General features: G+C 42.2%; 1 protein-coding gene across 1 annotated transcript; it reads right to left on the reverse strand.

The window, feature by feature from the left end:
- Window positions 1–766: 766 nt before the first annotated feature.
- On the reverse strand, window positions 767–13,103 carry srp68 (signal recognition particle 68). The gene is made up of 16 exons (XM_034538282.1): window positions 12,940–13,103; window positions 12,498–12,564; window positions 11,841–11,954; window positions 11,021–11,216; window positions 10,658–10,740; window positions 10,428–10,537; window positions 10,140–10,219; window positions 9,727–9,867; window positions 4,803–4,901; window positions 4,566–4,630; window positions 4,014–4,167; window positions 3,636–3,730; window positions 3,384–3,513; window positions 3,080–3,155; window positions 2,904–2,956; window positions 767–2,399 (listed from the first exon to the last, which is right to left on the reverse strand). Exons 1-16 carry the CDS (start codon window positions 13,025–13,027, stop codon window positions 2,172–2,174), a joined length of 1,779 nt encoding a protein of 592 aa, XP_034394173.1. The 5' UTR covers window positions 13,028–13,103; the 3' UTR covers window positions 767–2,171.
- Window positions 13,104–13,109: the final 6 nt, after the last annotated feature.

The raw sequence follows: 13,109 nt of genomic DNA on the forward strand, positions 1-13,109 counted from the left end.
TGTTGCAGCACGGTTGTCTGGTTTAAAAAGTCAATCTTACAAAAGCTTTAATGCTGATCCTGAACCCGTCTGCCTAACAAAGGGAAATGCGTGTCAATTTCGTGACAGGTCTTTCACCATTTCATCTTAGAACAGCAAAATAGTGAATACATTAATACAAAAATACATCAAATACTTTAGAGATCGTGTCCCATCTGTATAAACATTTATCTTCACCTCATCAAATGCCGTCAGTCCATCCAAGCACAACACGTGTTTGTGTTCCTCGAGAGACAGAGGTATGAGTGTTTTGAAAAGCAACAACAAATCAGGTAGAGATGCCTTGTGTGTTAATTCATATAAGTGGCGGGAAGGTCGATGAATATCAAACACGCCTTTGCCATTATTCAATCAAGATACAGAGTGAACCTAAACACACTCACACCCTACTAAGGCATCCCAACACACCCAAGTAAAAGGAACAGAACAGTCACACCTCTGTACTCTCATCAGACATCTCTCCCATTGACAAAATCTTTATTTTGTTAAATGTGGGATTTAATTTAACAAAATCCTAGATCCTGTGACAATAAAAGCGCTTTTTTCTCTCCTTCTCTGAATCACAAGAAAGTACGTTGAAATTGATTTCAAGAGAACAGAAGTGAACAAGGAAAGTCAAGACATCAGTCTTTGGTGCAAATATATTTTAATCATAGGTCTGGAAATTAAATCAAATCATACATTTTCATCAGGTCATTTCTCTTTCCACTTATGTTTCCAACAGATATTGATCCTAACCGTTTATTTTCCAGGCAAAATCGAGGTAAAGTGCTGAAACTACTCCAGCACTTCCATCTTAATTATTTAATAACAAAAAAAAAGAAATACTTAAAATTCAAACCAGACATTTATAATAAAAAAATAGTAAGCATAACAGTTAAATGCTCGAGTGAAAGTGGGACACTGAACAAATCCTCTAGCTCGTGTTTAACCAGCTATCGCAGACCAGAGGAAAAGAGTTGCTTTGATGTATTATGACTGGCAACAAATATATCACGAAAGGTTTTTAGTTACAGAATATCCATAGGCATGTCATTGCTGATGAAAACATTTGAGTCCCACTCATGACAAACAAACAGGCGTATGTGAATGAATGAAAGGCTTCTAAAAAAAAAACTCCCTCCATTCACCAATGTCGACTGCTCTCCTACATTGATTTTGATGAAATAAAAATTAAAAACACCTGAATTGATTACAGTGTGAAGAGCTGCACTGGTTCCATACGGTCCTCAGCGAGCAGGCCCTTCTGTAGAAAATGCGACACAGCGAGGGGTGTTAAAGATGGCGACTTGCGCTTCCATTCAGACGGGTTGAAGCAGTTGGACGCTTCTCGAACACGATGGCACTTTTGGTGCCCAATGTCATACAGGACAACATATACATTATGACCCGTGTAGGTTGTAGTTGACAAATTAACAAAAACAATTCATGCACAGTAAAAAAGCAGGAGAAACCAAAGCAGGGGTGGAGGGAAGAATTAGATTGCAGCAGAAGTCTTCTGAAAACCATGATGATTGATAAAACAGCTTCAGTTTGCTGAACTACATTTCACTGAATATTTATGGATTTTGATAAGCACTACTTTGGGTTTTTTTAGTAGCTGCAATAACAAAACTGCACTTTGTAAGTTGTACGTTAAAAAAGAAGATGCAGAAAACATCTCTCGCATAAAGAAAAAAACTTACGTTGTTAAATGAAGGCGCTTACACAACAGTAAAAAATGAAGAAATAAACACTACTAATGATCAGCAAGTGGTTTCGTTTGCTCCGTCGGGATCGTGAGATTGACAACTCGTCTGTAGCTGCAGACATGGCATGGTAACCTGTAAAACCTGAAAGACACGGCCACCTCCTTATGTCAAAGTAAGGAGGGAGCCCGTATGCTCGGATCCCATGCAGCCTGGGAACGTGGGTCATATTGCTACTTGAAATTTATCAGATCACTTCCTCGCCTCCCTCGGAGCGGCAAACTCCACCCATCTTGCACTTAGGCAAAAAAAAGAAGAAGAAAAAAAATCAAACATATAAGTAATTTGAATTATTCTAATTAACGACCGGCCCAAGGCTGGTTGTTTGTGGTGAACTCGGGACCTTGTGGCTCTCCTGTTGAATCCAAAGCCTGGGAGATCGATTTAGCTGCCAAAGCCAAAGATGCCCTTGATGTAGCCGGTGAGGCCACCCTTGCCCTTCTGCTCCACCTTGTCGTCCAGGGGTGGGAAGGCCACATGGTTGAGCGCAAGGTCAAAGAACAGGGGCTTGCAGGGAATTGGCTGGAAGTCGGGAGGGAACTGGACCAAATTGGGCTGCTTTCCCACGAGGGCCGGTTCGAGGCGGAACGTCTCCAGACGGTTGCAGAGGGGCTGCATGAAGGAGAAGAAGTGCACGCTTCCATCAATGACTCGGATATCCAGCAAAAAAAAAAATAAAATAAAATTATAGTAGAGGTCACAAGTCCAAGCAACATGTTGAATATAGAACAACTTTATTGCTGCTGGAACGCACTTTTGTGACAATAAATGTACTACAAGTGTTGCTGGATTATTGGCCGAGGTCGCCAGTACAATAGGATGAGTTACATTTGCAACACGGACTGAAGCTGTTGTTGCACCTACCGTAGAAGAAACTGACTATAAATAGTCAAAACATGTGGAAACAGGCTATTTTATGAACACGTGTGCCATCGATCAAATCAAGTAGTTCTGCAGATTGCTTGAACGATAATGTCTCACGCATGCTATTACATAATTTCCCTTGTCACTTCTCATTTGTATTTTCGTAAGATCAAAAGACCTTTAAAGAATGTGCCTCGTTCCACGATGAAAGACAATATCTATCATACCGGGTCTCCTATCTTGTTCTCTTACCGTGTTGTCTTTGACCTGCTGCTGAGAGGGAACTTCAGCAGTCTCATCAGTGTCTGAAACACAAACACATTTCTGAAGGGTTGTACACCGACCCAGTCAGAACCAAGAGGCCGGACTAAATGGGTTCTCACGAGATAATAACAAATGAGTAGTCAGGGGTCAAAAGGGTCTCTCACCTAAAATAGCAGCAGCTTGAAGGGAGTATTTTTCAGCGTTGACCTCAGCAATGAGCTCCTGGACGTCAGGGAGATCCTGCAGAAACAGATACAACGGTGACGTTTCTGGTAGAGTACAGATACTCACTGGGACTTATTTGACAACAAAATATTGCAGACTCACAGAGCAATCCCTGTGGGGTTCATTTATTTTCTACTTTGCATTTGCATATGTCAACACGTGTGTAAGCGGATCTTTTCATGATGGATTGTAAATTAAATCAAGTTGAGCTAGGCGATTGCTTATTTTGTGAATACAACCAACCTTGAGGCTGTTTTTGAGGTTCTTGGTCTTGGACTGCACCTCCTTGGCATATTTCAGCACCCTCTCATACAGCACTAATGCCTCACTCCACTTCTTCACCAGCACATATGACTGAGCTATGAAGAAACACCTGTGAGGGGTTCAGAGGGGACGAACACATTAACAACACGAAAGTGACACAAACAGTAGGCAGCAACCGCAAGATTAAAACATTGTGAGCTCGAGGATGTCAAGTTAATAACTGGGTCTGACCTGTTGGCCTTGTAGACCAGCGTCTTGAGGGACACCTCCTTCTGGAAGGTGTGGTCATCCTCCAGGCCCTGCAGGGTGGACAGCTCAGCCAGACTCTTGAGACGGACAAGCAGGGGGAGGTTAGGCAGGTGATGGGGGAAGCAGAAGGCAAGTTAACATTTTGAAAAGGAAGTGACGTCAGCCACTGTTGACAACACGGATCAAACAAATCATCACACAAATGAGAACAACTTTCTCACTTATTACACCAACTGAAATATATGCTGCTATTATGGACATCTAAAAAGGCAGGGACCTTTTGTTTTGACATACTATGAGCTAAGAAACATTTCTCTCCATCTTCTCAATACAAAAGCTTCCGATTAAAAACACTTTTACCTGCAGGATGATGTCGTAGAGGCGGATGAGATCCTGTGGACGGGGCCCTCTCTTGCTCTCGTCTGCTTCGGGTTCCTTCAGTTTAGCCTGCAGAGTGTGGGCCATGCTCTCATTCCTCTTCACCAGCGTAACCAGCTTGATGTAGGTCAGGTAACTGGTAGAGGAGACCAACGGCACATTTATTATTCACTTAAGGAGATACATGACGAAAACGTGGAAAGAATTGTTTATGCGTTGGCCTAGGTATGTTAGTGTTTTGTAATGTATGACAGCAAACTGAATATCTTGGGAGCAAAAAGGCAAGTTCTATGTCTCCATTCACATCTACCACGGGGCGGAGCAACTCAAACACCCATTCCTCGTCTTCCTTCGTTGCTGTTGTAGCTAAGCAGGAACCCGCGGGTCTTCCAGCTCTGGACTTTTTCCTGCTCACCTTAGCTTGTTGGGTACGCATTACAGGCATCGACCATCAAACCGCGTATTCTGCATGCGGCGGGGCGTGAAATGTTCAGCACAAATGAAGTCACCGTTTTAAGAACACGTTTCTTTTACCTGTGCAGGAACTGCAGGTTGGACACCTTGCTGCTGTCACTTTCAGAGCCCCTCTCTCGCTGCTTCTACAAAGACAAGCAATACTTAAATTATTTGAACAACCCCCCTCGTTCTTGTTGGTTAGCTAGTAAGTTGTAAATCAAGCTGATAACTGAACTGTTGAATAAATCTAGGTCAAATATACAAACATCCCTCTCCTTCACCGAACCATGTCAACTTTAACCTGCAGTATCTTACCGCCTCACTCTTGAGTTCCTCTCTCACAGCCTGGATGGTGTCTCTGCACTCGGCCAGCAGGGTCTCATAAAGATGCTCTTTGGTCTCCTCGTTAGCCGTCTGCACAACACAAACAATAATCAAGACCTATTGTGGAACAGAGGCTATGAAGCACTGTCAACACTTCCCGTTTCTAAGTCAAATAATAATAATATTGCCCTCACGTTCAAATTAATTTAGTATAAAACAATCAGGAAATGTTGGTGTACAATAAGTAATACTCAGGTCACGACAGCAAACAAAAGCAAACCAGACAACTACATTAAATGGTTACATTTGCTTATTCCTGGCCGTCACACACTTTGCACAACAAGGACTGCATCAGAATTGATACTGATCAACGGATTAGTTAATCAGTTAAACAGTCTAAACGCGTGCTTGGTGCAACCAATTCTGTTACAGTGAATGACAAAAGTGAAGTAAGATTTAAGGTAGAAAAATGAATCGTGAAACTATGTAAACTAGTTTCACAGAGATGAACGGCGAAGAATCTTTGTAAACTGACACATTTGACATTTTCTAGACAGAAAACTGAACTGTAGCCCGTAGACATGAACAGGGTCAAATGTTATGCCCTACAGAGATGCGAAGCCACGCCCCTTCCAATGTCCACAATTTGACCTTATTTCAGAAAATAGTATGTTCAATAGACAAGAGACGAATACATTATTTATCCCGTTTGAATTGTGGCATGAACTCACACGTTTGTCAAGTTAAAATATAAATGTGCACGTCAAGACAGCCGCAGCATAGTTTTCGTTATGCTAAGCTCTCGCCTCGCACAATGCAAGTCCCACCAGCGAGCGAGGTAACTTAGCTCAGCTCAACGCACAAATGTAACATTACCTTACTTGAAATGTTTTAACCAGCAACTCTTCATCAGCTGTGAAATGAACAAGATCTGTTTTTTGTGTTAAAATAAATCTATTACGAAACACACAGCCATCGAAGCTTCAGCAAGAAACCTCAATTACACAAGTTTTAGGTGTGTAGTCATTCTTATCATTTATTTTCTCACACTTAAATTGCCAAACATATGCGTAAGTCATGGCTCAATACAAACAGCATAAAGAAAGGAATTTGTCTGTATTTTATTCTGAAGAAAACACCCATGGTGGTCCACAAGAAGGGGCAGGACTTTGCCTCCATTCTGAGTGGTTGCACCAAAAATATCTTTAAAATGAAAGGATTAATTAATGATGTCACTTAATAAAACATTGCACCACGGTGATTGATAGCCAGCCAGCCAGCCCCCCCCCCCTCCACACACCTTCCTCCAATGACTATACACACACTTACACTGTTTATATTTTATATGAATTTCATATACCTTTTATACTCTTTATACTGTCTATATTGTATTTATCCAGCACATTGCACTTCTACTGCTTTAATAATAATAATAATAACATATATAATAATAATAATAATAATAATAATAATTCCTCAGTGGGGAAATTCTTCTCTGCATTTGACACATCCTTTGGACCTCTGGTCAGATGCTAAACTGCATTTCGTTGTCATAGTACTTGTAATGTGCAATGACAATAAAGTTGAATCTGATCTAAAAAATAAAACTCAACCATGCCAAGAACTATTTCATTGATTTAGACGTCGTAGTAGTTCGATAGAAAAAGCAACAGTTTCAGCAAGTGGGGGAAAGGCACAGTATGCGTCCCGGCAGGCTGCCAGCACATTCCTGTACACAACTCATCACACTATGGAGTTTCAGGGTTTACATCTTTGAGTGCGACAGGATTGTTCTTCCCCTCACCGAAACTCATACAATAGGCCTGTGTTACTCCACATATGTTCATATTTAAAGATGTTGGTTTAGTGTAAATGTAAGCGATTGGTGACATGTTAATACATATTTAAAGTAAAAGTTGTTTAACACCTTTATGGATGACATTTCTGTCACTTATTCACCTTAAAAAAAGGGCCAAACAAAATGTGAAGAAACAGTGGAGTAATGACAGTGGAGGAATGTTACTAGGAGATTCCTCGTAGTGATAACAGACAAGCCAGGCTGTACTCACGGCAGCTTTCATCCACCCAGCAGGCTGGTGTTATTTATTGCCGTTACCTTGTGCCAACCCCCTAGCAATGCCTAGCAACGCCTAGCATGACAGGTTCAACCCGTCGAGCATCCTCTCTTGTTCAACCAGAGGCCTGGATGGATAAACCAATTAGAGGAAGGAGGAGTGGACGGCACTCCTCCACTCGGACTGATGTATGGCCCAATATGGTGTTGCCTGTCCCCAGTTCTATTGCGCAATCTGGGACAAACGGCACCCAAGACGTGCTGACTTTAAAACATTCCTTTGGTTACTCAAAGACAGTTCATGAGGACCTTATTTTATAATGTAATTGATACAAAAACAAGAAACTAAACTGCAATAATTCAGCTTCACAGCAGCTTCCCACACATTCAGTTACAACCACCATTAGCTTAACATTGGACTGTAACACTACAGTTGAGACCCAAAAGGGCACATTTGAAACTGAAAAGTGTGTAATGATGATAACACCAATCCGTCCACAGTGACCTGCTGGGTGTTGCCCTGGGGTCATGTGTGGTCTGAAATGCACAGAATGCAGTCGTGCAATAAGAGAGGCTGCATGCCACAGACCTGAATGGATGTGGGTGTGACAGGTGTACCTGCAGGACGGGCTGAGCCTTCCGGCATAAGAAAAGAGGACAAATGAGCTGTGGTGGCAGTGAGGTGACATGGGAGTCCTTAAAGAGTTCCACCTACTGAAAGTTTAAGGAACCACATGGACTGTTGGAGGTGTAATGTAAATGTAATGTAATGTTCTGCTAAAACTTGCCAGACGCCCATTTTGAGACTTTTCATCTGAAGGCAAGTATAATTGACACTAACACCAGAAAAGTATGCACACTGAAAGAGAAGTTAAGGACAAGGGCTAGCACAAGAATGTCATTTGGATTTGAATGATTACAGTTCTCAATTGTGATCTTTGGGAGGAGTTAAAAGTAGTTACATGCTTATTCAAGACAAGTATCAATCGAAATTGCAACAAAATTCTCATTCACTTCATATATTTTATGGAACCTGTAAATTAGTTTCATACAGTTGGAATTGTGTTGCTGTTATTTAATAATAATTATGAAAAAGGAAGCTAGCAACCCTCTCCCAGCCACAGACATGCTCCCAAGCTAAGAGCTCTTCCCACAACCCCATTAGGTGAACCCGCTACCAACTAGGGTTGTCACGATATCCAAATTATAACTTCGATACGATACCTGCCATAAATATCACGATACCCGATACCAGAATTCGATACTGGTATATTTATCTATAATAAAACATCTGTATGGTTCCCTTTTTACCAGCTTGTTCCTGTCCAGCTTGTTGAACACTTAACAAATGGCATTAATATTAGTATTAACCTACAGCAAGATATTAATGAAAACTACATGGTGGCATCATAGCATTGATTATACACGGCTATGTAGCCTTTTGTCCGTATCTGACCAGATGACTATATAGTTCCTTTCATAAGTATAAGCAATTGTAGAGTTCATATTTTATCTTAATTCATGGAATAATTATTTCTCCTTAACTAAAAAAAAAAAAAAAGGAGATCCACCCTCAGGCTCCACCAGCATGTAGCCATTTTGCATCAATTGTGTTTCATTTAGTGCACATGTGTGCATTGTGACCTCATGATCATATGGGCTTGTCGTTAAAATAGGCTAAGGCTACTTGTGTTAGGCTGTATGTGGGTGAGCTTAAGGTGTGCATCATGTTTATAATCACATTTGATTGCCTGTCGTTCTTTGAACTCTTTGAAAAGTTCGGGGTGCCTGTCTGAAAGGTGCTTTGCCTTGTTTGACGTGTTGCCTCCCTTGGTCTGAGTGGCTTTGAACATTGTCTGCAATGTTGCCAAAGTACTTCCAGATTTCACTTCTGGCATCTTTTTTTACAAAAAGCCGATGGCGGTCGGTAAAAGCTCCGGCACTTGACGCCATGTTGTCTCCCCAGCGGAGCGCTGCCTGTTAGTGTGTGAGCGCTGCGCAGCCCCGTCCCCTTGCAGTCAACGCGCTGGGCAGCATTAAAGTTGCGGTGCAGTGAGTGCGCTCTGATCGATCGTGCGCTCTGATCGATCGTGCGCTCTGATCGATCGTGCGCTCTGATCGATCGTGCGCTCTGATCGATCGTGCGCTCTGATCGATCGTGCGCTAGTTTAATAAAGTATCGATACTGAAAATATGCAAAACCGTATCGTTTTGAACGTACTGGTACCACGGTACCTTTTTAGTATAGGTACACCGTGCAACCCTAACAGGGAAAAAGCCACTCCTCACCAAATGGACGGCAAAACCCTCCAAGTAATGCCCACCACGAAGCCCCAAGCAAGTACCCAACTGATGGGAATCAAAAGCCGGACAAATTGCTCTCTCCTCCCAAAATGGTAGGTGAGTAACTGCAAAACACTAAACACATTTCAAGCAGCTATGTAAATAAAAATCAGCAACACTTGACAAGAAAAAAAAGAACTTAGCAGCTTCGTTAGTAAGAAGCAGCACACCAACAAATACAGAGCCATCTACCAACAAGGCCGAGTTAGACAAAACGTAGCGATCGATTCTGGTCTAATGTTTTCTGGCGTGTATCCATGAATCATATATATCCGAGTATCATATATTTTGAGAAGCATGTGGACATGGGCGGAAATTTACATCACACGTAGTACCCTTGTATAATTTGGGCTTTAGACCATAAGAACATCTTTATCATGTATTTTTAAGCGCTGGCATGTGATGATATTAAGAGCTGCTAACAACAACCATGGCTTCCCATGGAGTGCAGGGCAGTTTGTTTTAATCCGCCACAAAGCAGGAACTAAATATACTGACCTGAGCGATAGCGGCTTCGTTGTCTGCCAGACCCAACAGGAAGATGCGGGCCTTGTCGATCTTGACGGGCACCGACCGCCCTCGCCACTCCACCTCGCTCATGGTGGCTGCCTGTTTGGTTCTTGCCTGAGTGATCAGCGCCTGAGGAGAAATGTAAAAGAAAAAAAAAATCTAGGTTTATATTTATTTAAACAAAATGATTTGAACCACAGGTGCTAAGACGCATTTCATCACTTAATATTCAATCTTGTTTAAAACGTTATATATATGCTTTTCTAAATGTTTTATTAAGACTAAAGTTGAGAAGCCAATGTGAGTGTTGGCTGGAACTTGACATATTAGGCCTCACCGATATATGAAAGATGACTGATGATACAAGAACATAAACTAATGTTCAACTCCTGTTTGTTCACCTCTAGTTTCTCAGCCATCATGCCTCCTCCTCCTCCAGTCAGTCTCATTTGCATCAAGTCATTGATGGCGTTTTGGTCTCCTGCAATCAGAAAAAAAAAAAGACCCAGTCATATGGTGTGTGTGTGTGTGTGTGTGTGTGTGTCAGAGATAAGGGTGATAAGAGCTTTGGGAGATGTCTATTTTGTGAACTATGTCACTGGATTCCTTAAAAGAAAAGGTCTAAAACGGGGATCAGTTATGCTGAGAGGGATGCGTTTTCCCCGTACGGGTGCATGTGTGTTACTCACCAATGTTGTAAGCACAGTAGCGGATGTTGGGCGATATCTCGTCCACACGCTGGCGATACAGAACTGCTAACTCCTCTGTGAAAGCACTGGCCAGCTTCTCATAGATGGTCCTGACAAGACCAAAAGGCGGTTGTTTAGAATTTCCCGAACGTCATAAAAACTCAAGCATGACAAACAGCTGCTTATTCTGGTGTGAAGTATTAAGAAACTGCAGTGACGTGAAAACTCACTTGCACTTGTTGAAGGCCTCCATGGCGAGCTTCCACTCCTGCAGTTCAAACACCACCATACCAGTCAGATATGAAGTGTAGGCCTGAAATTATAAACACAAGCAGTTATGAGAACAACGGGATTGTTGCTCCCTTGAACAGAACTTAAAATAATACATTTTATGTATCAACAATGCTAGTAATTTAGTTTCAATAATAGAAACAAACGACCATCAAAATCAGGTATAGAGACAGAGGGCGATGTGACTTAAGTTAATAAACTTTTGGATAATTGAGGGCCTGCGATCTCTGAGCGCATAAATGCCCCTTATTCTTTTACACCTGTGACGTGTCTCTTAAAGCAGGTTGAAGAGGACTTTGTACCTGCGCCTCAAGTTTGGTCTTGGCGTCTACGCGCGGGCTCTCGCAGAGCTTCTCCAGTTTCTCGCTGTGCTTCGCTGCCTTGCGTAGTCGTGCCAGCAGGTGGAAGCGCTTACGTGGCTCTGTGTTAGCCTCCTGCTTCAGCTGCATAGCGTAACTCCACGCACGCTCGGCCTCCATCAAAACCAGCAACAGATACCTGAAGAAGGGAAGGTCACTGCATCAGTTCCTTGGTTGCACATTTTCACCATTTATATCCAAAGTTGACAGTTCGCAATTTATCTTGGAGGAAACATATATATTACAAGGTCGAGTTTCATTCTGTGGTTTAGCAGTGAGGTGTACCAAACCAGTTGCAGACTCATGTCTTATGTAGATCAGCTATTCACTACCACTTTGCGGGCCTCGGAGTGCCATCTAGTGGACTACGGAGATACTGCCAAGTGGTTAGATTAAATATAAACCTTTTTTTTGTAAATTACAAACCTAGATTATGTTTACATTTAATTGTGCTCAAGAATTCACATAAAACACACACACACACGATGATGTTTTAAATATGAGAAAACAAACATGTTTTCAACATTCCCTCAAATGCAGTGCAAATAATGGATCAGTTTTCGAAATGGAAAACAACCCTTCTGTAGATAAGGAGCACCACATTTTAATAGCAATGGAAAAAAACTCCTGTGTGATGTGCAATTATTACCCTGCATGACACACATGGGTTGTGTGTCTAACTTGTATTTACTGTATATGAGGCTCTTCCATAACAGCCAGTTAACTGCACATGAATGTCGGGCTCAGACTTTCCATTCCTCACCTGCTGTCAGAGAGCATTTCGACCGTTATTTTCTTCCCAACGAACTTGTGTCGGTTGCCCATCCTGAAACCAAGAGTCTTGCGCAGGCGACGCAGTCTACGGGAGCAGTAACCCCTGCACACAGTTATACAAAGATGTTTACATTACATTAATAACACTCTAACACATCTTCGTTTTTCTCAATGGAGTTCTTTGAAAAAATATGATCCTTAATTGAGGAAGATTTGGTATTTTCTTTCTCCATTTATTAATTGAATCACTTTGAGCTATGAGAGTAGTAGACAGTCAAATATGTGTATTTGACGGCATTAGGCTGTACAAGTGCAGTTCATTTGGTATTAAGAGCCATTTGTACACCAGTCTCGTGTGAGCCATGTGGTAGCAGAGGTGTCCATGCAAACAGTTTGTTCTCAGTGCATAAAACAAGGAATTGGCCTCCAAAATAAAACAGGGATTAAAAAGAAAACAATTTTGTCAGATGGAGGAAGTTGAACATCAATGTACACAAAAAGCTAACGAATGGCTTGTGACCATGAACAAACAGCGCACCTCTGTGTGAACATCAATACAATACTCGAGAGTTCGCCACAGACAGCTGCGGTGCAGTTATTATAATAACTAAGTGTTATGGGGGATGTATGACGGGGCACAGCTCACCGGTATCTCTGGTAGTCTCCGTGTCTGAGGCCATGCTGCTGCTGGGACTCCTTGATTATTTGCAAAACTGCGAATCAATGTTAAGGGACAACCTCATCTTTATCACCACACACGGTAGACCATTTGTCATTCATATTTAAGTATGACAGCCATGCCAGCTCTGGACAGAAAGTCTGACTGACATGTTGCAGAAACGTCGACGTTAGTGAGCTGCTCCTGAAACTCAAGAGGTTACAACCGTTACAACCGTCATTTACCGTCCTTTGAGACAAGCGAAATTAATCTGCTTTTCACGACTGACAGCCTGCTTCAGTGTGACACGTCGCATAATTACGCGAGCTAACGTGATACTATGACCGAGCTAGCTCGCGAGCTACCGTCGGCTTCCGAGCCCATCACACGTCAACTGAAGCAACAACAAAGCCGCCGCTGTGAAGGATACTTTCGAGTCCAAGTCCTCCATCCGACGAATTATTTTTGTTTTCATCCGCAGACGACACTTTAGCGTCGTTTTGCTTGTCTGAGGCCATCTCTAAATGCTAACAGCTAAGCGGCGCATACACATGCTCAGTAAGCTGGAGAACCAGCGACCAATGACGGTAGAGGGAGGGG

The sequence above is a fragment of the Cyclopterus lumpus genome, chromosome 1 (genome assembly GCF_009769545.1).
Source record: "Cyclopterus lumpus isolate fCycLum1 chromosome 1, fCycLum1.pri, whole genome shotgun sequence".
Taxonomy (NCBI): Eukaryota; Metazoa; Chordata; class Actinopteri; order Perciformes; family Cyclopteridae; genus Cyclopterus; species Cyclopterus lumpus.